At 37.6% G+C, this 27,733-nt stretch overlaps 2 protein-coding genes across 3 annotated transcripts in view; one reads left to right on the forward strand and one right to left on the reverse strand.

The window, feature by feature from the left end:
* Positions 1-341: 341 nt before the first annotated feature.
* Positions 342-21,209, reverse strand: YME1L1 (YME1 like 1 ATPase). Of its 2 annotated transcripts, none has more exons than XM_026048796.1 (19): positions 21,149-21,209; positions 18,456-18,587; positions 16,021-16,183; positions 14,477-14,575; positions 13,715-13,824; positions 12,385-12,535; positions 12,187-12,294; positions 11,285-11,367; positions 10,534-10,624; positions 9,303-9,455; positions 7,836-7,968; positions 7,302-7,364; positions 6,751-6,863; positions 6,167-6,322; positions 5,464-5,615; positions 4,413-4,539; positions 4,239-4,312; positions 3,413-3,499; positions 342-2,117 (listed from the first exon to the last, which is right to left on the reverse strand). In XM_026048796.1, exons 1-19 carry the CDS (start codon positions 21,176-21,178, stop codon positions 1,974-1,976), a joined length of 2,169 nt encoding a protein of 722 aa, XP_025904581.1. In that variant the 5' UTR covers positions 21,179-21,209; the 3' UTR covers positions 342-1,973. The 2 variants fall into 2 exon arrangements, with proteins under 2 accessions (XP_025904581.1, XP_025904582.1); XM_026048797.1 differs by lacking the exon at positions 21,149-21,209 and adding an exon at positions 20,806-20,835.
* Positions 21,210-23,012: 1,803 nt separating this feature from the next.
* Positions 23,013-27,733, forward strand: part of MASTL (microtubule associated serine/threonine kinase like) — a 17,134-nt gene continuing 12,413 nt past the window's right edge. The window contains exons 1-5 of the mRNA XM_026048784.1: positions 23,013-23,171; positions 24,481-24,618; positions 26,049-26,188; positions 26,571-26,659; positions 27,495-27,601. Of these exons, the coding sequence (XP_025904569.1) occupies positions 23,013-23,171; positions 24,481-24,618; positions 26,049-26,188; positions 26,571-26,659; positions 27,495-27,601 (633 nt within the window). The remainder of the gene's footprint in view (positions 23,172-24,480; positions 24,619-26,048; positions 26,189-26,570; positions 26,660-27,494; positions 27,602-27,733) is intronic.

Consider the following 27,733-nt stretch of genomic DNA (forward strand, 5'->3'; position numbering starts at 1 on the left):
AATAGTGAGTTTAGTGACTTTAAAACCTAAATCCCCTTTTTTTTAAAGAAAAATTACAGTAAGTGGGAAAAAAATTCCCATCCAACTCCCATTACTGAAGTAGCATTTGGAATAAAAGTCTGATTTTCTAGGAAGAAAGTTTCCTAGAAATCCATTTAGGAAAAAAAGTGCAATTTTGCTGTAATTCTTAAATTTATTTACAAGTTTAAATGTTTCATACACCTCAATTTACATAGTAGGGTACTTGGTATTACATTTTCAGCAATTAACAGGGAATAAAAGGAAAGCCAATATGCATAATTAACTTTATTATTCAAAAACAGATGTCAAATATGCAGTATATGTCTGTTTCTCTTGGCATATTTTAAAATACATGTACAACTGTAACTAGTCAGCCTAGAGGTTTGGAATTCTGTTTCATAACACTTGGAATTTCTCCCACACTGCGATGCGATGTCGCTATGCTAAGCCAACAATGAAAAATAAGCATAAAGTAATTCTGGGTTTGAAAGAAAACACATGTGCTCTTACTAAAAAGTAGTAGGTTATAATCAAATATTACACTCAGAAAATTCTAAAAGTTATGTTAATTCTAGTTTTAAGTGCAGCTACCAATATGCATTCACATTTATTGGCACCAGCCCAACTATTTTAACTTCCATCTATGTTAACTTTGAGTAAAGGCCTCCTCTCTGCAAAAGAAGTTTATAGCCCCAAGGGCCTATCAATTAATTGCATGGAAAGATGATGATCAGTCAATGCTATTCCTAAAAAAACAGTTCCATGACATCTGAAGAATACTGGCATATATAATTGATAGCAATCACTCCCACCTGATTGGAAACTAGATTTGCTTTTGAAACATTTCTTATGAGTTCAGAATTTCCAAAAAGTGACTATAAAGGCTGAAAGAAAAAGGTTATTTCCCTACTTTTACTGAACAAGTGAAATGGGAATGTTACCTGAAACAGCACATACATTTTCTGAACTACTCTTCAGTGAGCAATATTGTCCTCTGTTGGGTTATCAAACACTCTCTATATAAACTATTAGTAAAAACTAACTGAGCAGAGTCTCCAGCAGTATAAAAGCACTGTTTTCAAACCACATCCATCTACTGCAGTAATAAAAATTGTGAGGATTCTGTCAGCAGCACATCAGAGGTCACSGTTATTCTCTCTACCCCTGGCATGGTTGTGTCCAAAACACGTCCCAAAGAGTCTGGACACTTTTACTGTGATGTTGCTCTTGCATTCAAGCATCTCTACATCTCTCCCAGCCATACGTGTGTGCATGTTAACCCCAAGAGCACTCAAAGGACAACCACCCCTTTCCATTTTTGCCCTTGTTTTTTTAAACTTGGAGTTCTCACAATTCCCTTTGAGATACGCTGTGTAGCTGCTTCCTTCACACAGATGTTTTGCTATGCTTCTAAATAAGAGCTTCTTTTAAAACTCATCTTTTTATCTTCAAACAGCATACAAACACTATTAGCTTGACTATACACGAGAGTTTTACAGGTCAACACTTGAGCACTTACGGTGTCGTTGTCCATAACATTCTGCAGCAGACAGCCCGGGGCACCACTCCAAATGCCCATACAGCAGTGGGACCCGGGGAGCTGTGACAAAGCACACCAGCATCCCTGCACATTTCTTCCGTCTCAACTTCAGCACATTTGACTAGATCCAAACACWGAATTCAACCCTGAGATTTATATTTCTGAAAAAAAAAAAATCTTTTCTGGGAAGAGTAGGGGGAGAATGAGGAAGCTGCTTTATTTTGTGTCTTAGTCTGAAGGGACACAAGAAGTAGATGAAGAACAGAAGCTGACAAGACACTGCAGAGTAATCTTAAAGTGTCACTAATGCCAAACACGCATCAGGTAGGGGGAAAAAAGCTATGCTGCATAAGACTACTGCATTGCTAGATGTACATTCTTCCAATTAGCAGCTACTGTTTTAAGGATGTTATCATCTTACTTCTATTTTTTTCCCCTCTAGAACAATTTGGATTTCTTTGGCATCCAAAGTCTCGTATTTCAGTAAAGCTTCTGCTAAATTCTTGTGTTCTTTCGCATGAGTCTTCAAGATGTTCTTTGCACGCTCATATGAATCCTAATATATATTAAAAAAAAGGGAAGGGGGGAGAATGATAAAGTTTCAGTTTAAAAAATGTCTCTATGTAAATAAAGCTCTACACAAACATTTACAGTTCAGCATTAAGCCTCATAGCTAGCACAGCTCCAATCTGAAAGACTAAATCCTAAAAGTTGTAAAAGTTCRAAGACATTTACAGTATTTATAACTTCATGTCATCTTTCCATTTTGCAGAAGTAGGACTGAAAATATAAAAAATATTCACGTTYGTCCCCATGTTCTTTAAGACTTGAAAAGAATGATTAGATCTGAAAAGTGTCTGCTTGGCTGCTTAGCAGTCAAACATATTTGATTATATATTGTAAATATAAAAAACCTCTCAGAGTGAGGTTTTTAAAAGCGTATTGAGCTCCAAAAGGCTTAGGCACCATTAGAAAACTGGAAGCTACTCACTTAGTTTAATGTGTTGTTACATGGAGCAACTACTAGGCAGCACTGTAAGCTTCAACTTCAGTTTTTACTCCATGCAAACAGTTCTTAGCCAACTAAATAATCAGTTCAGAAAGCCACAGCAAACACTGATGTTCCTGTGCCACTGGATCCAGATAACATGCAAGTCTGCCCAAGCTAGCCCAGAACATGACAACTTGATCTGCAAGCTCTGTTGTTATCTAGGCACCTGCTACTGATCAGCATCCATGGGGAACAGGAYGCCCAAGTGACCCTCTGATTTTTATCTGGTATGCCCACTCTGGTGCTTCTATACTCAAAGATTTAACTGGAAGTTATGAAATGTGCAAGTAACACGAAGTATTTGCATCTGTTCTACAGCAGTTTATACTTTTTCCCCCCTAGAAATAAATTAGACAATACACAAATCTTGACTAAATATAAAAGGAAGTGTTAGTAAGTGTATAACATCAGCCTTAAACACCATCAACAACCTGTTTCTCTCTATCTGTACACAGCTATTAACAAAATAACAATACGCAGAGATTCAAGAGCTACTTTAAACATCTGGGAAGTTTCATCCAACACTGTATATCATAGAATCATAGAATGCCGAAGGTTGGAAGGGACCTCAGAGGTCATCGAGTCCAACCCCCCTGCTCATGCAGGGTCACCTAGAGCACGTGGCACAGGGCTGCATCCAAGCGGGTTTTAAAGATCTCCAAAGAAGGATATTTGAGTATTGTATATTGTATATTTGAGTATTGGTTTTCTAATGTGTAAGCTGATATTCAAAACACACATTTCAACACACATGTGTAAGCAAAAAGAAGAAAAACACTATATTGAGATTGGTATCTTACCCTTAAAAGTGTTCTCACTTCCTGTTCAATTGCAGACTGAGTTTCAGGGCTAACCTTCCCCGTATCAGTATAGGTCATAACACCAAGCTAAACAAAAACAAAGGTTATTTTTCCCTAGTCACTGTTACAACAAAACATTAGAAGCTTCAACAAATGGTAACAAACAAAAAGYATTAATCAAGGGCCTACTGAGATGTTTACGATGGGAAAAGCAAAACAAGATGCTTATACATGAGCTGTACTATCCCTGCAGAGCTCTATTTCYTCAAGTTACAGAAGAGCCTCAATTCTGATTGTTGCCTTATGCAAAAGAGAAAAACAAAGCCCCACACCAAAAAAGCCCCACACAAACAAGCCCAACACCACCACTGCCCCCGCCAAAAATAAACAAGCAACCCGTCACACGAACACAGAAACATCAGACCTAACACTTAACAATAATGGATTACTAAAATAGTTCATCTTYAGAAGTCTACAAAATTTAGCATTTCTATCCTCCTCCCCACTTCCCCATACATGAAAAGTCCATCCTCAATTCCAAAATATTTACTTTTAATATGAAGATTTTCTGTAGACCTTAGTAACTTCCAAAGTCATTCTGAGGTGAAGAATTTTCACCGTATTTTTTTAACTGCCAAATACACAGGTTTTCTCTTTGAGTTCTGTATAGCAGGGCCAAAAATAGCCAAGTTATTAGACTTACCATATTTCTTTTCCCCAGAACTTGATCTCTGTAAACACTGGCAGCCAAACAGGCATTTAGTTGCAGAAGAGGAAAAAAAAAACCCTCTTATACTGTCTAGGAATTTAAGAACAAAGGTACTACCTTTTCACTCATTCCAAACCTAGTCACCATCAGCTTCGCAATTCTAGTAGCATTGTCAAAATCACTGGAAGCACCTAGGTATTAAATAAGCTAAAATTAATTGCTAAAACCAAAGTTAAACAAAATCTATCTGTAAGCTCTGATCAGGAATTCTTTAGCTACTGATCAGCTGACCTGTTGTGATGTGATCACTTCCAAATATGAGCTCTTCTGCTACTCTTCCTCCCATGCAGACATCCATTTGTGCAAGCAACTGGGATCTAGTTTCACTCCATCTGTCATTTTCTGGAAGCAAAGATACCTGTAAGATACAGACTTGTGGTCAGGTAACAATAAATACAAGAAATACTTGTAATTTGTAAAATACTCTAATACATCTACAGTCAACATAAAGTTTTTTATACAACAGTTTGAACACTCAGGGCTTCCACCTCATATATACACTCACCAGTTTGGCTTGGGAGCTGCTTGGCTTACCACAGGAAATAGCTCCCTTTTAGCCATAAGCTGCAAACAGAAAAAGCAGCAATCTAAACCTAATATCAGAATCTCACATTTAGGACCAGTAAAAAAAACCCAAAATCTAAAGAAAACAAAACAAARCAAGCCCTGCAGAAGTCTGTTGTATCTACTTCTTTCCCTACACATTTAATTGAGCACAAATCAACTTGCCTGGAAAATTCAGACCACTTTTTCCTTACTTGAACATATTAACTTGGATAACATTCCACAGCAATAGGTATAATAGAGATAACTTTCTGTCCAAATGCTCAGTATGTCAAAGACAGAATAGAAACACGTAAGCAGAAGTATCTGTTAGAACAGAGCAACAGGTTAGTTTTCATAAAGAGCTGCAATGGATAGAGAACTACTTGAAGAAGTCTGTGTTCAAGTACATTTGAGCAGTGCTGCTGCTTTCAAATCCTTTAAACATTCTTTGAAGTTTCTTGCATGGAAGATCTGTGAATTGCAACAGAATATACACAAATGTAGAACTCTTTCCTTGCATATTTGATCTATTATTCATACCAGCAGGCTTCAAATAAGAATGAGAGCTCTCTAGCACAGAGAATAAAAATGACCAAGGAGTTTTCCGAGAGATTGCTTGTAACTGATTCCAACAAAATATAATATACATTAAAATCAATTTCAATAAATAGTGCTATTGACAATTTCCTCAAAATTGCCTAGCAGTAAACCAATGAAAACTTTCATGATGACTCACGTGTCCAAGTGTTGTTCCYCGGGTCATGATGGTTGCCTTGTTGATGGGCATGGCGTCCTTGGTGTAATAGGCGATGATGGCGTGTCCCGACTCGTGGTAAGCTGTGATTGTCTTGTTCTTTTCATCAATTTCTACACTTCTACGTTCTGGACCTTAAAGGGAAGAGCATGAAATAAACTTGTTTTCACAATTTGTCAGGACACTTTGCACAAATCGTACACATACAAGCAGAGTATAAGGTAGCTGAAGAATATTGTGCGACCAAAATTAGCTAACACCCATGAAGTGCAAAATATTTACAAGTAGGGTTTTAATGTTTAGAATGGACCTAATTCTACAGTCAAGTTCCCTCTATATCAATAGATTAAAAGAAAATCTAAATATCTTAAAAAAAGTAATCAATTTCCTCTGTCAAGGATGAACGAACCAGAAGGGCTTTCAGTGTTCACCTCTCAGTTGTGGCTTTGCCTTAATATATGCCAAGCGAGGTAAATAGGAGTTCCAGATTTCCGGGCATCTATTCTTCCCCCTTTTCTTTCCAAGATTAGACGTTCCTAGACTAGATTTAACACAGAACTCTGTGGTCTCAAAATTTTCTCTTCAAAATTAACAAGACTTAATTCAATTCTGTAAAAGTATGAATCTTGCAAAGTAATACTGTACTGTAAGATATATCAGTGACTTTCATTAAAATAAATCCTACCCATCAGAATTTTGTCCTTGGAGAACTCCAGTTCTTTCATCGTTACCATATCCTTTCCATCAACAGCTGCCTTTAAGGCAGCTTGGTTCACAAGATTCTCAAGTTCTGCCCCAGAAAATCCTACTGTGCCTCGTGCAATTATTTCTGGATCAACAGCTGTGGGGAAAAAGAAAACAAAACAAAGCCAGGTTGACATTAGAGTCATTATTTCTTCAAAAAAAAAAAAAAAGAAAAAAGCGCTTGTGATGTCGTGAATAAATATCAAGAAATTATCAAGTTATAAGGAAGAATCTGCTTCTATGAAATCTTTAGAAGAACAGAATCTATTGTTCTACTAAAACCAGTTTACTATGACAAAAATGAAAAATGTTAACCTTTGGGAGTAATGAAGTTTGACAGTGAACACACTAAGAGATAAAAGTCATTTTACAGAATTATCCCAGCACTAAATGCTRGGAGACTATTGTGTTTCTTTCTGCAGTGCATGATACCAGCCACTACTACAGTCCAAGTAAGAGAGTGACAGACCATCAGGCTGACCGAGTGAACAAACTGTTACATGAAGAGGTTAAGTATCTACTCACATGGATCATACTTTATTTTATTAAGATACCACTTCAAAATTTCTGTACGGCCTCTTACATCTGGCTTTGGAACAGTAACTTGCATGTCAAAGCGACCGGGACGTATTAGAGCACTAAGAGAAAAGACAATTTAATACAAGAACTTCAAAATGCTCCTGTAAATTCTGTTAACAAACATATAGATAATTAGAGTGATTTTTGTTAAAGACTTCTGTCACAATCCAAACAATTTTTTCCCCAAATAYCTGTATGCTAAAAGACAGCTTTTACAGACATTTATTACCCCTTTTGAAARTTTTTGCATTTGTAAGTAAGCTAAGCTACTACTATTAACCGCTACTGAAATGCAAACAAGGAATGCAGCTTGCTAATTGAACCTTTTCCAGGAAAAGAGCCCCAGCTACAGCACTAATATGTCAGGAATTACCAGCAGGAAAGTCCCTGATCCCTCCAATGTCCCTCCCAATCCACCCCACCACCTTTTCTTTTTTCTTTTTTTTTTTTTTTCCAAAATACATACTCTGTAGAATTGATTCATAGATTTAACTCACTTATCTAGTGCTTCAGGGAAGTTTGTTGCACCAATAATAACAACACCTTCATTGGGTTTAAAGCTGCAAGAAAGAAGAGTAAGAACATAATTAAATTCTCCTTAAAGAAAATTTAAAGTCAATCCTTTTATTTCTTATTCAGACTGAAGACAATTTATTAATTAAATGGCGCCTGTCAACCACTACATTCAAGTCACGAGCAGTCACATTTAACCCAAAAATCAGTAAGAATGTGCAAACTGACATCCAAAGTTCAACCTCTTACTTCTTTAGAAGGTCTAAAAAAAGGGAAATACTTCAAAATAATTGCAACTACTCTGCTGCTATAACTTACAATTTCCTATATTCTTTAGACCAGGGTCATTTATGCCACTAAATGCRCTACTGGAAAATGACTGAGAAGCACTGTACATTTATATATTTTAATTTTCTTGTAGGTTTTCAAAAATCAAAGCTGTCAGAGGAGTCAGCCCACCCAATGTTCCAAATATTACCCATTCAAGCACATTATAACCTCAAAATCTCTATACTTACCCATCCATTTCAGCAAGAAGTTGATTAATAGTCTGTCTTGAGTAGGGATGCATTGGAGATTCAATTCTCTTCCCACCAACAGAGTCCAACTCATCAATAAATATAACACAAGGTGCATTTGCTTTTGCTTCCCCTGACAGAGAAAAACAGCTGAAGGACATTTCAGCCACAYGAAGTAACAGAATCCTAAATTAAACCATATAGTTTCTGCAATTACTACTATTTTAGAATTAAGAACTTACTTTCATAGATGCTAGCTCTTTAAAAGTAAAGTACCTTCAAGCTTCCAGGTATTAACAACAGAAAATCAGACTATGACCAAGATCTCACATTGCTAAGTCACTCATCTAACTCCTTTCTGCCATCACCAGGAAGAAACATGTCTTTATAAAGCACAAAATATCTGCTACATCTTACATACCTTCCATGTGAAACCAGCCACACTACTACTTTCTACGTTGTTGGTGTTTGACATTATCAATCTTTCATTTAACAAAAGTTCAGATTTTTCACCTTTTATTAACTATYTGCATACCTAAAAGTATTAAATCTTTTCTGTCAAACGAAACAGGTTTTGATCCTATCAATTAACACTTTAAATGGCCATATTCAGTGGCTATTGATGAGATTGATGAAATCAAGAAATAAACCTCGTATTAGTCACAACAGACCTTAATTTTAAAGGAAAAAATATTTAATTTTATCTCAAGAAAATAGTAAAGCAAAGRTTTTCATCTTACAGACGTAGAAAAATCTACCACATTTTCCATATCTGAAATATCCAAAAGAACTACTCTATAGAAGAGACTTTTATTTACAAAACAGCCAGTTATAATTTTAAACTTGAAAGGAAAAATAGACAGTTTGTCAAGCTGATAGTATAAGAAGCGAATTGCAACAATACACCAATACCACGGCCAATCTTGCTTTGACACTTTATTGTTATCAATATTGAAAATATGCTTAATTTTTCTAATCTATAAATGACATGAGAAGCAGCAGTTGACTCAGCCATGAAAACTCACTGAAAAAAAAGCCCACCCTCAACCATACACAGAGTTGTGTCCAGAGATGCTCTACTCTGATCCTGCACTAAACAAGTTTTAGTTCAGAAAAATATGCATCAACATAAAAATACAGGGGAACTAACTAAGAAGATAAAGATTAATGCTATTTTTACCTTTAAACACCTAATTTGTAAGACACTACATTTCTAAATAAACCACTTCTCACTGGGAGCGCTGTTATAAACTTCGCTACAATTTCAGTGTGAGCATTAACCAAATTTATAAACTTAACTGCTATTTATGGAATTCTGATTTCCTTCTAATTACTTGGGGWTTTTATTTATTCGCCTCAGACATTACTGCAACTAACCAAAGCATATACTCCTGCTAGTTGTAAAAAGCTCACTAAAACTGCATCTTTCCTATTAAAAGACTGTAAGAAAGCAAACATTTAACTTACTGAATAAGCTTCGGATGCGACTAGCTCCTACACCAACAAACATTTCATCAAACTCTGACCCGGATGCATAGTAGAAGGGCACATCAGCTTCACCAGCCACAGCTCGTGCAAGAAGAGTTTTACCAGTTCCAGGTGGTCCAACTAACAGAATACCTGAAAACAAAAAAATAGGCACAGTTACAAACACACAGTCTTCTGGGTCTTCCACGCATTAAAAAAGGAATTTGTATTTGGCTTTAAAACACTGCTACCATTTCATTTCAGATAACTCTCATTACTTGCACTGCAAAGKAGATGTAGATGTTCTCCAATACATTTTTAAACAGTAGCAATCAAATTTGTAAGGTTATTTAAAACAAAAACACAGAAGCCTGAAGTATTATATGAAGTTACTGATGTGTTTAGCAGTTGAAACACTACAAGAATTCTCTTCGTATCAGATGTTTACCTACATACCAYAGTGTTAAGACTTCCAAAATACAAAACTGGCTGTGTTCTGCCACAAAGAGAGGACAGTCCTTGCTTGCAGTCTGATCTAGTATTTCTTATCATAACAAAAATTAAAAGAAAAACAACAACACATTTCTTGTCAGATAATTCACTTAAGTCTTAACAGGAAGTATATTTCAAAATGAAAAGAACTTCTTCTTTTTCAAAATGCACTCTCACAAGTGTTCTAGATGTGCAGCTTTTCTAAAATAGACAGTAAAGCCCTTTCTGAGAGTGGATTTTTTATTGAAGTGTTCCAAATCATTAAAAAATGCAGAGAACTGACAACAAGCAGACTTACCAGCTCTACACATTTCAGATTCACTTAGCTTTTTTACTAGGATACTTAATTGCAGGTTTTTTTTTTTTTTTTTTTTAATGAAAAGACTTGTATTGAACTATCTAAAGCAGTTACCAAGTGTGAAGGATTCTGAAAACAGTGGTGGAGGCAGAAAGGTCTTCCAAGAAGAGTACTAAAACCACAATGAAATAATTACCACACCCACACATACACTCATGCATTCCATCCTGTCTTTCGAGATACAGGATATCCACCATCACTGTCATACATTATTTTACTATCTACAGAGGACCACTTTTCTTTTTAATCCCCTAGCACCAAAGAAAATGTTTCTTTCAGAGATCACACTGTAAATTAGTCATCCAACATAGAACAATCGTACAAAAGTAGTCATATATGTGATATATCAGTTTTTCACCTCTGTTGAGCAATGATTCCTACCTTTTGGAAGTTTGCCTCCCAGCACAGTAAATTTATGGGGGTTTTTCAAGAACTCTACAACCTCCTGCAATTCCTGTTTAGCTTCTTCAACCTAAATATTAAAACACAAGCCAGAAAACATGACTAAGCCTTTGTAAAATCTTTCATCTTTTTTGAAGGTAAACTTTACAGTAGCATCCTGAATTTAATGCAGTCTATTTTCTAAAACAGTTTATAGAAAAGAGTAAATAGTAAAAGGACGGAAAAAAATGGGGAATTTTTTTGGGGGGGGAGAAAGAGAGAGAGAGAGCGTGCGCGCTAAAAACCTTCCAGCTTTCAGAGTGATCAGTATTGTATTTGGCTTCTGTATCACTAAATAAAAATATAACCACCATTTCTGACTCTGTTTTTCTCTCTAACTTACTCTGTACATTTGTTCTGTACTCTGGTAAGCTAGAGATCATATCTTGGAGGAAGGCTGGTATACAATTCTCCTTAGTGTCAAGCACTCTTAACAGAAAGTTTCAGGGCAGGAGGAGGAAAGAGAATTAATCAGCTCATAGGGATCAAGACTGCACTATTTCTCTGCAGCACAAAACTGGAAGATGTTATTACTGATGCTCATTTCTACATTCATTTCAATTTTAAGGTCTTACGCTTATCAAAATACGAGGAGAGTTTTTAAAAGAAAAAAATTGATAGAAACATTTAATGCAACAGAATGAGACACTCTTGAGGCTCATGAGCAAGAACTCACAACTTCAGAACTTACCCCCTTCACATGTTCAAAAGTGACATTTTTCAGCTGAATTGGATCAACTGCTGCATCAAAAGTGCTTGACGCTCGAAAACGTACTACAAGAAAACAGCAAGAGGAAGAACAAATTTACACATTGTCATTTCATTCCAATATAACATTTTGCACATCAGTGGATGCACAGTTAAACCACTATTTTCATACCTGCCATTTTAAAAACCAATGTTTCCATTTACAAATGTTCAGCAAGATCTATTTTATGTATTTATCTTTTAACATCTTTTAATGTTGGAGTCTTTAGTGACTCCAACAATAATGCAATTCTTTAGTCATTTGTAGCACAAAGTCCAGTACTCAATGTTAGGGGTACAGAAAGCCAGAAGTTCCCCCTCAATGTTTCMTTATTTGATCAGATCAGGCCCTAGTTTAGCATGATATTGAAATGATATTGAAAAGCCTTTAATTGATCTGATATTAGCAACAAATTTCTTATGCTGACAATTAGGCCAAACAAGTACTGAGTGATTATACACTAGGCTATAGTTATAAAGATCAAACCATTTTGCTTACTGCTGCTCTACTTAATACATCATCTACATTAGAAGACAAACACTTAACATGTGAATGACCCAACTTCTGYTCCTCTGCTTTTCTGTAACTGCCTTTGCCACTGTAACTGCATTTTCCACACACACACACAAAAATATATATATATATACAGACAATTCTGTCTTCATAAATATTTGCAGTGCCATTGTTTGCTAGGCTGTAGCAAAGAGCACTAAACAATTCTCCTGTTTCATCAGCACTTTGAAATATAATCCTATAAACAAAATCACACTGCTGCAATACAGTCCATACCTGCTCAGCTTGCTGGAAGAAACAATGTGAACAAGAGAGTAAAAAAGTTAACTAACCGGCATCAGAAAAGGAGCCTTTCCCAGGCAAAAACGAGGAATACACGGCAAGATAAAAACAAAGAACGAAGAGAAAGAACGAGAGCAACCGCGATCTCCTTAGAGAATCTGTAAAATAAAACAAAGAAATGTTTTAAAATAGGCTGAATAGGCTATTTTCTGAACGCAAAGACAAGATGATAAACTGAAACAACTTACCAAGTGTTTTTTGCAGGAATACCTGTGCTTTCAAAAAGCCTTCTGCAAAACCTGTTTTGAAAGCATCCTGATGTGCCTCTGGGATGTTTTTTGTTTTCATTAACATATCCAAGTTTTCTACATCAATTCTTCGCTTTCTCAGGATGAAACCCTAAAATATTTTGTAAAGCAGGATTAGTAGAATTTCGAAATGCAGTTAAGTCATCAATCAAGCAGCATTAGTCCAAGATGAGGGGAGGAAAAACAAAACAACACACAGCTAAGGTGCTACAGGATTACTGAGTGAGGAACACTCAGTAGCTTGAGTACAAAATCACAACAGCTCCTGCAGGGGCTTCTTAACTCCGGCTCTGAGCTGACCAGGTTCGGAGTCCTCCTGGATGCTGAAGGCAGCCAGCTGAGTGGCCATGTTTTGTGGCCCAGTTATGGAAAGAAAATGCAGCTCCGAACAGCTTTGTAGCAYAAGTCCAGGAGTTACTACCTTAAGCTTTCTGATTCATTAAGTGAACTGCGAATTATTTTCATATAGGATACGTCTTCACAAGCACAGTAATCATATATACCTAAYATGCCCTACCAAAGTTAAGCACCACTATATGGGGCAATCCTGGTGCATCAGGCGTGCACTCAGGCTTATACGTAAGGCCACAGATGAAACAGACCACAGATGCCTAAAGAAAGGAAAGGTGGAGAAATTCTAAGCTCCTTTATATGTAAATGCAACACGCTTTCATTAACTTGACTTTTGTACAATTAGAAAATAAACAGACTAGCCAGATAAACGTAATTTGGGTAACAAGTCTTGGCTAGTCTCCGGTTACTCCCATTCTGGACAGCTATATAGTATTTTAAAGTTTTACAAGTGAGTTTTTGAACTCAAGAAATATTGAGAGTACAGATTTTCTACCTTGAAAAGCCATTAGCCCCAAGTCAGTCAATTCTTCATGCAACTGATCACATACTGAAATGCCTAAAAATAAGTATATTCTAATACGTTAAACTAGCTGTATTTCCATTAAAATATAATTATTATATTAATAATCTTAATATTTTAAACAAAGTTAAAGAGTATGAAGAATTTAATTTTAAAGAATATTTATACTTCAAAACAACCATAAAACTTAAATATTCTTTATATTCATAACATACTAATCAAATCTGTGTATTAATGAGGAAAGCAGAACATTGTCATTAGTTCAACTTTTAGCCTTAAGAAATTTTTCACCTTAGTACAGAATACCCTTCAGAAACTGTGTACATTAAACTGAAAGAAAGGAATGGATTTATTCAGACTAACTTCATAAAGTTACTTTAATCATAACGTTACTACCTTCAGAAGTGATGAAAGTGAATTTTTTGTTTCTGGGAACTGCTCAGATGTTGACTGCAGACGTCTTGCTCTGGACCTCAAAGTCTTAAAGCCTCGGGACTGTATGTAAACTTTAAAAAAAACCAAAACCATTACTATTAGTGGGTATACTCATACATACAAAAAGCAACACTAAGATTTTAGACCTATCACACAAAAAAGACTCTTTACTGTGTTTTAATTAAATGTAACTTCCCTCCTCCAGCAAGTTGAGCTAAGGGTTTTTCTCTACTCATGTGAAAAAGTAGGGGAAAATGAAGAGAACTGCATACAGCAACTTGCATGCAAAAACAGAAATAAACTGGGAACAMATGAACCACAGTATTATAAATATGTAGTTAGGTGATCATGAACAATGCAGGTAATTTGGACTTGCAAGTTAAAAGGATGAGAATATGATTTCAATGGCAATTAGATCACCTGTTGCCATCCCTTCTGCTAACTATAAAACAATTCCATTTTCCAGCTTCCCCCTGTACACTAAATATTCCAAAACCTTCGTCCTTCTTAATGACCCATCTCTGATTTATGGCTTTCTCCAATTTGCCAGTCTCTCTGCCCTAACTGAGGGACTCACAGATCAGACACAGGATCCAGATGGAACTTCACACAGAYGGAACTTGTTTGAACAAGTCAAACACTTTAAAAAGATCACCTGGTTCTATAAAACAAAGAGTGCATACACACACACACAGTTTCAAAATATAGCTTGTTGTTTCATACCTGGCCAATACCGCAAATCTGAAGACAGATTCTGGAGGGGATTGGGATGCTGTCTGTATAATAAGGATGAGCGTAAGGTACTAAAGACATCCACAAAACCTGTAGAAAGATAAAAACAAAACATAAACATCCTATTTTAAATAGCAACTAAACATAACTTCAGAGGCTGGTTGTTTCTACTTTATTATATTGAATATAAAAAAAAAAAGAATCAGTACCAGTATGTGGCTGATCAGCTTCTTGCATTAAGCCATATGCGGTGCTTTTCAATGTACCTTTTGATTTCCTTTTTATTAATTAAAACTCCCTAACTGCATGACATGCAGAATCTTGAATTTGAAGCTCTACTTGCRTAGGGAACTCTGTATTTCTGTACAAATCTGACTATAACTACTCAGGCTGAATATGAGCCCAGAGATATTCCTAAAACCACAGCACCTGCCTTCAACGAATCCTTCATTTCCAAACACTGAAAAGAATGGACTGGTCATGGTCATTTTAGGGGTTTCTTTGCACTGTGTCCAAAACGTAAAAACATCTTTAGACTATATTGAATTTGTTCTATTGTATAGCTCCAGTGAAACAGAAATAACAAAAAAGGAGAAGCAATGCATTAAAAAAGCAGACACCATTTCAAGCATACTATAAATGACAATCATCTTCTTTGCAGTCAGTTTAGTGACCGAAAAGCACTGCCCTGCCTAGGAACTCATTTTTATCACTCATTAAGCAGGTATGAATTACTTAAGAAACATCTGAGACTCGTACTGGGAGTTGAAGGAGGARACGAGGCCCAGATACACTCTTGTCCATGTTAACTGAGAAGATAAGTGACTAAAAAGGCTTCTTATTTTGTAGTTACATATTCTGATAAAGTTGCTACGTAAGTTAGGTATGGCTAGAAAGCAAAAATAAAAGAATCTTGAAGACTATCTACATACATTTTTTAAAGTTACATCATTGCAATAATAGTCCACAAACTAACAACCGAAATACTGAAAAATGGCAAGGAGGGAGAAAAAAAAATTAGTTGCTAATTCTAACGTATACTGCAGAATCTTCTACAATGCTGCATACATGGATCTAAWACACGCTAATTATGAACACATCAGTAAAAAATAYAAATACTCTCCTCACTTTATGTAATTAGGCAATATAGAGGCACCTATACCGAAAGTAAATCCTTGAAGTTTTAGTATTTCCTTGGCCTGTGAGTTTCCCACCTGCAATCTCGCCCTTTCTCTAGCAGTAGGCCTCGGCCATCAATCCTCTGCTTTCTCCCAACTGCTGTAAGTAGCATCTCAAAAGGCAGTTATACGTATGCTTTCCCATACCGCACTCCTGTGCATCTCTCTGCTCCTTTTCTAATGCTTCCCTGTTTACAGGGAGGGACGATGTTCAAGCCTAGCCTCAACAAAGTATCTTCAACTGTCCTTGGTTTATTTTAGTAACTTTACATGGGCTGTTAATGCTTCAAATTCCTTTCCATGTCCTGATATGACGTTCAAACAAAAGAATAACTTTGCCCATTTTTATTTGCATACCATGCTTATTTTCAAAGAAGGACTCTGCAGAGATGTAGGATGTGTGCCACGGGGAGGAGACTCTCTTCTCGGTACAATAGCCAGGAAGCAGCCTGTTCACTAGTTCTTTGAACTGATTAGGTTTAAAATCAGACAATCCCAGATCTCTTAAATTGAAGACAGGCTGCAAAACAGTAACAGAAGAGTTCAAACCATATTTAAGATTATCTTAGAGGGGGAAAAAAACCCTTAATGAGTTACTTTTTTGCAGCATCTCTATTATACAGTTCAGACTGAAAYACGTTCTTAAACAGAAACAAATAAAATGACATTTAAACAAAGAACACCGACGAGCTTTTCCAYAGGCATGCATTCATACTTTCAATGCTGAAGTAAATTTATAGCAAGTAATTTTTCCTCGTACTTTGATGTTCTTTCTAACACCTCCTCTGATCTGAGCARACACAGAAACATACAAACTGTTTTCCAGCTCTTCCTAATCTGCAGGACAGGGTGAGGGACATAGTTGTACAGGAATGTCTATCTACTCATTTTATTTTGTATTTCATCCAATTGAGCAGCCTGTGGAATAATTTTTTGGGAGGGGGACGGGGAGGTGGGGAACAAGACAGCCTTTCTGTAGAAAAGCTYGAGACAAATTTAGCAGCAGCACAAAGACCAAATTTTAAAAGCCCAGAGTTAAAATAAGAGGCAGCCATAAGTCAGGCAAGCCCATAATAAAATGCTAGATTTTATATGTGAAAGGTTAATATGTGCAAGGAAGCAAGGCTTCTTATCTCCTACAACGAAAAACAAGGTAACTATGAAAGGGGAAAGAGGAGAAAAAAAAAAAAAAGGAGATTGCAGTAAGCCTCAAGCACTTGAGATACTAAACTAGACTGAAGTAATTTCAGACTTYTAAATGAAAACTGTAAGACAGACTTTATTCTCTTAAGAGACAGACATATATTTCTAGAATAGCCGAATTTAATASGTAACTGTATAAATTCTTGAAATAGATACCTACAGTACTGTGCTTTAAAATGAATTTATACAAAATAWTCTTTCGTGAAGTCCTAGAAAGATTGCTGATGCTCCAGTTATTAAACAAAATAAGATCAAGCACATCTGTAGTCATAATTTGACTTTTATAAATGACGTAGAAGAGCAAATCAAGCCTTCTTGCTTTAGCTCAATAATTACTTGGAGAATTACCGAATGCATGCAAAGGATGAAAAAAAAATCAAGAAATTCTGAAACATTGTCCATGCCCCTTGGGAAATGGATACTATACTCAAAAATTAAATGAGCTTAATTTAAAATTTAAAAACAAAGTATACRGCTTCAAGTTCTCAAAAAAGTCATTTTTAACATTCCACTGGCTTAACTTTAACACTCCAAACTGCAGGTAATGTTTAAGTATTTGTTGCTTTTAAAACAGTCARCAATCTAGTTAACTTTAAAAAAAAGTTAATAACTTTAAAGTTATTAACAATAGTTATATTAATTAGGAGAGACTTTTTTAAAGGTTTTTATAATTTTATCATCSTAGAAGGAAACAAACTGATATACAAGGGAAGAGAGAGAAAAAGATGAAGAGCAAAACAATCTCTCAATCTAAAAGACAACAGATTATCTCACCAAGTGGAACAACAAACCGATGTGAATACATGAAACGTGTTTTTTGTTCCATTCACCATTCCAAGTGTCCTGCTGAAATAAAGTTTTATTGCCAGAAGCAAATACCTCTGTATTTACATGGAATCACAAAACAGAGATATTAATGCATCTATGGCATCCAAGCTGATATGGAAAGTGCAGATAAGAGACAGACTCCTTGCTGACTGATTTTTTTTTCTCCCAAACATGTCAGTTATGAAATTTGTGGTAAGAAGCTAAATGAAAGRGAAAGTAAATGACAAGATATCCTATTTATTCTGAACCTTCCATACCTTGATTTTTCATTAAGAACAAACAACTTCTGATTATGACAAGTATTTCTCATCGAAAAAAAACCCACAACACTCAAATATGCTATTTAATCTATTCAAAACCCAACTGTATATTTTTAAGCAAATTTTTCCACAGTATTAATTCTGGGCTAAAGCTCGGTGAAAAGATAAAATCACTTTTACAAAAAGAAAACCCACTTTTGTTACTTTACAGTAACAGACGTTACTCCGAAAAGAAAAAAATAATCATTCACTCCTTTGTAAATTACTATAGAGAAAAACAGTATACTTTTWCTTATTAATGAAATTCTACCTTTTAGTGGAACTCTTACTGCAAAAAAAACTGACTTAAGTTTTATCTGTCAACATTGTTTTATCTGCTCACATCCTATTTTATTTATCCAATATTAAATTCACTTAAGCTCTTTTTAGATCTAGTTCAGTACTCTTGTAGATCTCGTTCAGGTGCAAGTAAGGCCACACTTTTCCCAAAGTTCTTCATACCTCACTGCTTTGAGGATCATGTTCTGGGGTGGTRTCCCTCTGGGCAGGCTGTACAGAAGCTGCGCTGGCCGCTGTGGTGGAGCTTTTGGGTGAATGAAAGGCATTGATAAGGTGACTCAGAGGAACGGTAGCCTAGATGGAGAAGGAAGAAAAAAAAAGCTTCATTAAAAATGCAGGTATATCAGCTTTCCAAATCTTGATTTATAATTACATATCTTGTACTCTGCACTTCACSCAGGATTTCATAATGCCTATGAACTCAGCTTCTACACCCCAGTGCTAGTTGATATGTCTATTTACAAAGAAATGAAAGAGTACATACACATGACAAAGCAGAAGGTCAGAAAACTTAGAAAAGAAAATAAACAAGCTATACAAGCGATGTACAGATCAGCATTTAGGCAATGCAAACACTGCTGTTAGTTTGCATGGAAGACAATGTTTAGTTACAGAAAAGCTAATGCAGAGCCTCTCACGGATGTGTCTTGCCTGGAAGAGCAAAATAAACCATCACAAGCGCACTCATTGCTTCCTTCAGGGTATTTTATCTTTTTTTTACACAATGTTTGCTGTATTGGTTGGGTATGTGCTTCTACAGATGATAAWACAACAGGAATTACTGCAGTCTGCTAGCACATTACAAACTCAAAATCACCTCATGATGTAAATACGACATAAAATTGCACAACTGAAGATGCTTCTCTTTTACAGTCCCTAATAAAAGTAAGAAGACCAATCCAAACTTTTTTTTTCACCACACAGTAATAAAAGACATACATGAAAAGGAAGCAATAAAAGATATACATGAAAATGAAACACAGGGAATATAGGGGAAATGCAAAATTCCCCTTTCAATACAAGGGAAAAAAACAAAAAAGAACAAAAAAGAAAAAAACAAAAAACAGTAGCAAGCTACTTTTATACTGAAAAGTCTACAAGTTGGCTCCATCTCTAAAAATGTTTAGAAGATTTTAATAATTATTGTCATTCAGACAGCGTTCACTGAAAAAAAAAGATGTTTGTTCACAATAATCTTGAGCCTGTCTTGCTGTTTGCCAAAAAAAAACTTGAAAGATTACCCTTCTAATACACTTCATAACAGAGCTCCAAAGGAGAAGCAGTAACGCTCTCCAGGCAAGATATGCAGAGGAAGAAAAAAAAAWTGCCACGAATGATAAACGAGGTGTATCATCTAACTCAGAGGTAGGTCTCAACTTCAGACRTTTATCTGAAATATCGTTACATGGTCAACTCCAGATTATCCACAGGCAGTTAATAAGAGCAGATCAAGCAGGGAGCATGAAGTTTCTCTCTAACAAGATCAGTGGCTGCTTTTGAACAGCAGGGATCCACAAAGTTTTATCAAAGCCTTACTAAGCACTACTAACTCAAACACTAAATATTTTCCAAGCATTTCCTACAAACTAATACTTACATAACTTGAAATAGTAAGTATTTCCTGTATCATATAGGCTTCCTTAGAAGTTTCCTTTGTGTTTCCTTCCTTGGGATCCTACTTTAGCAACATACCTACATACCAAGAACAGTAAGAAGTACAYACACATCCTACAGCTAATTCTGCGGTTCAACAGCACTCAGTCATTTATTTCAGTAAGTTCCTGCTCATGCATCAGTATAAATCCAAGTGAACATGTCAGGGCCCTTCCTATAGCACATGACAAGGCTTATTGCGAGACATGGCACAAATAATTTCAACATATTAAAAAAAAGCCTSAGTGTCACTAAGCAAGAAGGAACTGGAATGCACCTCTTATTGTAGAAACAATTATTTGCATTCCTTGGAAAACCTGATTCTCTGCTATGAATGATTAAAAACAAAACAAAACAACAACAAAACTGCTTCTTGGTTTAGCTAGTTAGAATATCAAAAGCAAGAAATCTGGGCGACATGAGAACTCACTCAAGGTTAATTGGGAAAGGCTATAATTAAACTCTGGAAGTTTGTGGTGAAACGAACTTGAGCGAGCACCCTAACCACTAAGCAAACTTTCYTCTCCACATCCCGCTACAAAAAGGTGGGATGACACTGCCTGGAAAGCGCGGCACTGCACTGGCAAAACAAAAACAATGAACAAACGTGTATCTGGAAAGAACAATTAAATCTAACCGTGGAACAGGATTAGGGCACACTAATCTCCTAACAAAAAAACAAACAAACAAACAAACAAAAAAAAAGCCGTAGTTTGCACGAAGGCCTGTGTAACGTGCTAGTCCCAGCGTATTCACTGGACAAAGACGCCTTCCAGATCACATCCAGACCGCTGTGCTTAGCAAACTACCAGATAACTTTTCCACCACTAATTTGCCTGATTTTACAGTCACTTCTGACCTTTCCAACAACGCCTGACAGTTGCATAACCTTTTACCTGCAGCGAAGGGGGGAAGAAGGAAGCAAACACACATATTTTTGCTAGAGAAAAAAAGAAAACAAAGAAAACAAAAAAAAAAAAAGAGGGGGGGATTAAAAGACTTTCGGCTACTCCTTCCTTTCTGATTGTACAGGCTTCTCCTGTACCGCCTCTCCCCCGTTACTAGTGCCCCCCCCCCCCGGGGGGGGGAGCCCGAAGCGCCGGGGCCGTTCCCGGGACGCCGCTCCCCGGGGCCATCTCCACTCGCTGCCCTCCCCCTCGCCCCAAATCAAGCCGCGGCTCCCGCCGCGCGCGGCGCCTCACCTGCGGCTGCACGGTGGAGAAGGAGAACATCCTCCCCGCTGGGGCGGCGGCGGCAGCGGCGGCCACGACGCCGCCTGCTCCGCTCCCCGCGCCTCAGGCGGAGGCCGCGCGCGCCCGTCAGCCCCGGCCCAGCCCCGTGGCCCCGCGCGAAGATGGCGGCCCCCGGCGGCCGACACAGAGCAGGCCTGGCGCGGCGCCGGAAGCGCGCGGAGATGGCAAAGCTTCCGGGTCGCCCTCTCCCCCTCTCTGACGCCTAGCAACGCGGCGTGCGGCCACTGCGCCTGCGCAGGGCCGGACCACAGGGCGAGAGGGGGCAGATTGGTCACTGCGCCTGCGCAGGGCCGGACCACAGGGCGAGAGGGGGGCAGATTGGCGACTGCGCCTGCGCAGGGCCGGGCGGCGGGATCCCGGTCCCGGCCGCAGCGCAGCCCGGGCATGCGGCCCCGGAGCGGCCCCGTCCGCCGCTGCCTTTGGCCTTTCAGCCCCTCTGCAAGGTCCGTGCGTCTCCGGCGCTGCCAGCGCGTTACAGAGCTGCCCCCAGTCCGGCTTCCGCACTCCTGCAAGGCGCTCCGTGCATTAAGATCGGCAGAAGTCAATTCATGCTAGCTTGGGCGTTTAAGGAAAATATTCTCAAGCCRTGTCATTTTCTGATTAAAAAAATACAGCTGACAAGCTAAACAAATCAGTGAAGAGTTAATTGACAAATAGTGATAAAATGACAAAATGATAGATATATTGTATTTAATGCCATTATAGAAAACTTGTTTAAAACGCAATTTTCTGTATTTTCACGTTGCTGGCGTGTGACAGCAGTGCTCCCAACAAGACTTCGTTTTGCAGTACATACCTGAATCTAAGCGGCTTATCTCAAAGCAAAGCAATGCTGATCAGACTGATTTATTGGGCTCGTACAGGGGGCCTGGGCTCTGCACTGACCTCTATACAGATGCATCTTTGCTAACGTAGAGATTTGTAACAGAAAATGGTATGAATGAAAAGCAGATGTACAAAAGGAGTTAAACAAGGGTTAACACCACCTGGGGGACAATCCTTAGTGCTTCTAAGCATTAATACTAGGTGTAAGTACAATGTATGAGGAAATGAATCTGTGGGACTGAAAAGTTTTTAAGCATCACTTTCTGTAACATCTCACACTGGATTTTGTCAAATTCTTTCAAGCAGAGATTGCAAGGCCAATCATCCATACTGGTAGCTGGTCTCAATTTCCAAATTAGAAATCTAGATAACAATTAGATAGTTATTTGTCAAATCAACAGCAGTTTGGACAGCTTCTCATAATTAAAGTCTGTTTTTTTTCTTAATCAGATGTGATAAATAATTTATTAAGAAGTGCTTAAACCAGCCTTTACGATTTACTGCAATCAGTTCTTTTTCTGATCGCTTCTGCCATCATTTAACTCCCTGCGATTACGAGCGGAACTGAAAGGCCCTACGGCAAAGACACCCCTGGGGCGGCAGCGCTCAGGTGGGACAACATGGCGGGCACCCAGCACTGGCTACTGGGCAGGAGGCTGGCGAGTAATCACGGCACCCTCAGAGGAGGCCGTCAGATATAATCAGGGAAGAGAATGTCGGGCCCAGAGAACTGGATATAGGGGTGGGGCGGGGTGTCTGTAATGGCGGCTGCGGAAAGCGAAAGCAGGTAACGGCTGTCGGGGCGGGAGAAGCCGCCATTTCGCAAAGCTTCAACCTCGCCCCGCCCTGGCCTCGAGGAGTCTCGCGAGAAGCACCGCCCCGCGCGGCGCGGCCGTTGGGCGGTGACGTCACGCGGCGGGCGGGGCGCCGCTTTGAATGGGCGCGGGCYGCGCCGCGCGCGGGAGCGAGCGAGCGAGCCCGGGCGGCCATGGGCACCGTGGAGGCGGCGGGCGGCGCGGGCGCGGCGCGCATCGAGGTGCCGCGGCCGCCCTCCATCGAGGAGTTCACCATCGTGAAGCCCATCAGCCGCGGCGCCTTCGGCAAGGTCTACCTGGGCCGCAAGGCCGGGCGCCTCTACGCCGTGAAGGTGAGGGGCCGCGCGGGGGAGGGGCAGCGCGCACCGGCTTAGCGCCTGAAACTGCGCACGCTTATTGTTTTAACGTCCCTGTTGTTGTGGGTATTGTCACCTGGAGCTTTTGTGCCACTAATATTGTCATGGTGTTTATGTGCACAGCCACAAAGCTTTGGTGTGCACTAAATGTKTGTACAAGTGAAGCCACTGCTTCCAAAATTGCAATTCAATAACTTCTGTACAAGTCTTTATTTATTTTTCTTACTAGCCTTGATAACAGAGGTGGTAGTCGTGAACTTGGTTTGCCACGGTTTGTATATCTATATATAGATATAGTTTGTATATCTATATATACAAACTGTGTGTGTATGTGTATATATATATATATACACACTATATACAGTAGAAAAACTGCATTACTTTAATGTGTTATTTTGTACTGTACTACATGTACCATACTGTAATACAGTGTGTGTGTGTATATATATATATGCAGTATACACAGTAGGAAAACTGCATTGCTTTAATGTCACTTTATCAGGACCAAAGGTGTCAGATGTGGATACAGTTCCAATACACATACACTGCTGGCTTATCTGCATCTCAAATATGCTACTGTTTGCACATATCGCTCTAAAAATTATACTGRGCAGCCATATAATGAAGCAGTTCAATAAAAGAGCTGGATACTAATTCGAAGTTAATAGCTCATTACATCTTCATGAGTTACCTGCTTCTGTTGAAGCTTCTTCCCAAAGGAAACAAATATTTGAATGATTTAATAGTAAACTTTAACAGAAAATTGCTTGTTATCTCTGCGAGGTTTACAAAGGCTTTACAAAATCTTGCACCTGAGGGATAGTGCAATGCTARATGTTCAGTGGATGGGGTTATGATGTTCTTTGACTGCATGGAAAGAGTTAGCAACTGCGACTCTAAACYTTCAATACCCTTTCTTGTTTTTTGAAGCAGACATCTTTGTGTCCTGGGGGAAACTGTTTACTTGGTGAAGTTTGGTATCAAATTCAGCCTGTGTGATCACATAAAATGCTGGTAGGGTGATTTTCCTTAAGGATTGAATTAGTAGGACCTGTGGAAAAGAGGTCTTTACCAAAAAATGTATTCTATAACTCTTTATATAAAATTATTGCTCCACTGTATAGCATTCATGGGTGCTTGAAGTATGGAGGTAAACTAATGACTAATAACTGCAGACTAGAGTAGGAAATATTTATCAGTGTAGCTTCAGCACATGTATTTTCATAACTTTTTTTTTAAGAAAATGAATACTGAAAGGGGGAATGACAGTTGTCTTTTCTTTAAGGTGATGAAGAAAGCAGACATGATCAATAAAAACATGGTTCACCAAGTCCAAGCAGAGAGAGATGCACTGGCTCTAAGTAAAAGTCCTTTCGTTGTGCACTTATACTACTCGCTGCAGTCAGCGAATAACGTCTATTTGGTGAGTAAATAACCTGTGCTTTTTTATGACAGCATTAAAAAAYGAATGCTAAAACCACATTTTAGTTGAGCAAGTGAGGTGCTCCTATTCTCCTTTYACCATTGAGATCTTTGCACCTCATTTTTTTCTTTAACGGGAGAGTCCTTTCTAACAGCTAGTCTGATTTAGGACTATGTAGGAACCTTTGGAAAAACGGGAAGCCAGTCTATTCAAGCAGAATCTAAATGATTAAAAAGTACTTGTGGTTCACTAATAAGCATTGCTTATCACCTGTGCCTGAAATACGTAAAAATAATTGGATTAGATGGCAAGAATATAACTGATTGGCAGAACTACCTATGTGGAATTTTAAATGTGGCTTTATAAACTGTCTCCACAAAAAGGTTCTGATGAGTATGGATTAAGGGCATCTACAAAGGGCCTAGCATAATTTGCTTGGCTTTCTAAGAACATTCACATTTGTCATTTTGCATAAATTCTGAATTGGAGGCTGATGTGCATTTTGACTAAAAGTGAAGGCTTCCTTTCCTGGAATCTCTGTCAATTGCCAGTCAGAACACAGGAGGATTTCAGGAGGAAGCATTTTTAAAAGTGCTTGACTTGSATGTGTTTCTATATCATGCAGTAAAACATGGAGTTTTGTATATCATGATCTAATCTGAATTCCTACTTATCCCTGAAAAGTGGATTTTCTTGAAAACTGTTTGTTTGCTTCATTTTTTTCTGAGCTGTGATAACATAGTCCCCCATGAATAATTTTTTTAGACATGATAAAATAGCATGAATATTGTTTTGATAAAGCATGATAATGCTTAAAGCTTTGCTCCTGGGGGTTTCATRGACCATTTAATGTGATGTCATTTGGTTTTGCAGACTGAAAACCATTTGCATTTAAATCGTTTGTGTATTTATATTCAAATGATTTTTTTTAACATTTTGTGTGCACAGTCATTCTCCTTATGTAATTTGTTTTGAGATTTGAGACTTATTTCATAAAATTCAGGTTTTAATTTACAGTGAGCATTGTAGTATATATAAATGCCTGCAAAATAAAAACACTGATAAAAATTACAGGATCAGTGGTTTCAGGATGCAGGTCTTGTTTCAATTGCATTGCAAATTATTTCCTATTATAGGGAACTCTTATCTTTCAGAATTTGGAAGCTAATTGAAAAGCTGACTGCAGAAAACACGCTAGACAAATCAAGAAAGTAAATTGAGGGAAAACATTTCATGACTCTTGTCTTCTGAGGGTTTAATTATCATATCAAAATGAAAAAAAGTATTGTGTTCGAAATTAAGTAAGCTGCCACAAGGAAGATTCTAATCAACTCTCTTTGAAGTGATGCTTTCTTGGAGGCAGAAGCTATTTTATAATTTACTTGCAAATTTGAAATATATTTTCACATTGAATGCTCTTTGAATGGCAGGTGATGGAATACCTTATTGGTGGAGATGTCAAATCTCTTCTCCATATTTATGGATATTTTGATGAAGAAATGGCTGTAAAGTATATTTCTGAAGCAGCACTGGCTCTTGACTATCTTCACAGACATGGCATAATCCACAGGTAAAACCTATTTCTTTTTTTCCCAAAGAAGTATTTGGTGTTTTTTTTGTTTTGTTTCCTTTCAATCTTCTGGAAGTAGTATAATTGTTATAAAATGCGTTGGGTTTTTTTTTTTTCTTTTAAATTTCTAGCAGTTCTGCCAATTTGTAGAACATCAAATTCCTGTGGAATGCACATGGGGATCTTACGAGTCAAATGACACAATATCTAGTGCTGGATGCATTTAACTATTTTGTWTTATTTCTCCAATTGGGGTCCTCTGGCTCAGAGATTTGAATAAAGAGGATGAACTATATTATTAAGTCTTTGGTACTACATGTTTCTGGGTATATAATGTTCTTTATTTATTTGTCTTTTTATTGACTTTGAATTATATCTTCAGAGATCTGAAGCCGGACAATATGCTCATTTCTAATCAAGGCCACATAAAGCTGACAGATTTTGGACTTTCCAGAGTTACTCTGAACAGAGGTAAGATGCATCAGTATGCTGGTGGTTGCATTTGTTATAATGTATGTTTATGTGTCATSTTCTGGTATCTACGTGTTTTACACTATAGTATCAGACAGAGCCTCCAGTTAAGTAAGTCCAAGTGCTGCAGAAATATTGATTCTAGGTAGCAATAAGCACTAGTAGTGCTTTCTAGTTAAGAAACYGCACTGCACCTTATGGAATAAAGAATTTATCCTTAAGGACAAGGATTTAGGAGAAACAATCTGTGTGTATTTCTTTTAAGTGCTACATATTTCAAAATTTTCTAAAATCCATTAGGAGAAAGCAAAGAATGAAAGGCTAATCCTGACATTTGCTTGCTGTACCACTGTCTRTTTCTAGCTCCAACTTGTTTCCAAGACATCCTTGGAAAGAGGACGTGCTATGGACCAAACATATCGCCTAAGCTCACTGACCACGGGCTGGAATCTCTTCTTAAGAGCAAAGAATCTGAAAACTGAGTCCAATTAAAAAATAAAAAACACACAAAAATATGTGCACATATATATRTGTGTGTATGTATATATATATAAAAATTCATACTATGCTGGAAAAGAATTTGAACTTTTTCTGAATTTATAATGTGTTATTTAGGTATTTACAAAGGCTRTACACCAAGATATGGTTTTTATTTAATAAGAACGTACAGGAATGTCTTCATTTGCTTTTAGTGGCTTTTTTCATATATTTGTTCATTATGYCACTAAACCTTTTCTTAACCTAACTTAAATATGAAGTACGCGTTTAATATTTCACATTTTTAATAGTCAAAGAACGAAATGACACACTTTTTTCCCTTTCAATCTGCTTACAGAGATAAATATGATGGATATCCTCACTACACCATCAATGGCAAAGCCAAAACAAGACTATTCACGTACTCCTGGGCAACTATTATCTCTCATCAGCTCTCTGGGTTTTGTAAGGAATTATTACTTTTTTTGAGAAAACTGAAAGATTGAAGAACTTGATTGTCTTAAAAAAAAAAAAAAAAAAAAAAAAAAAAAAAAAAACCTTGAACTTTTCTCAGAGCCTTGTTCTCATGCATGTTTT

This window comes from Nothoprocta perdicaria, unplaced genomic scaffold (genome assembly GCF_003342845.1).
Source record: "Nothoprocta perdicaria isolate Ctin4 unplaced genomic scaffold, notPer1 scaffold_57, whole genome shotgun sequence".
Classification (NCBI taxonomy): domain Eukaryota; kingdom Metazoa; phylum Chordata; class Aves; order Tinamiformes; family Tinamidae; genus Nothoprocta; species Nothoprocta perdicaria.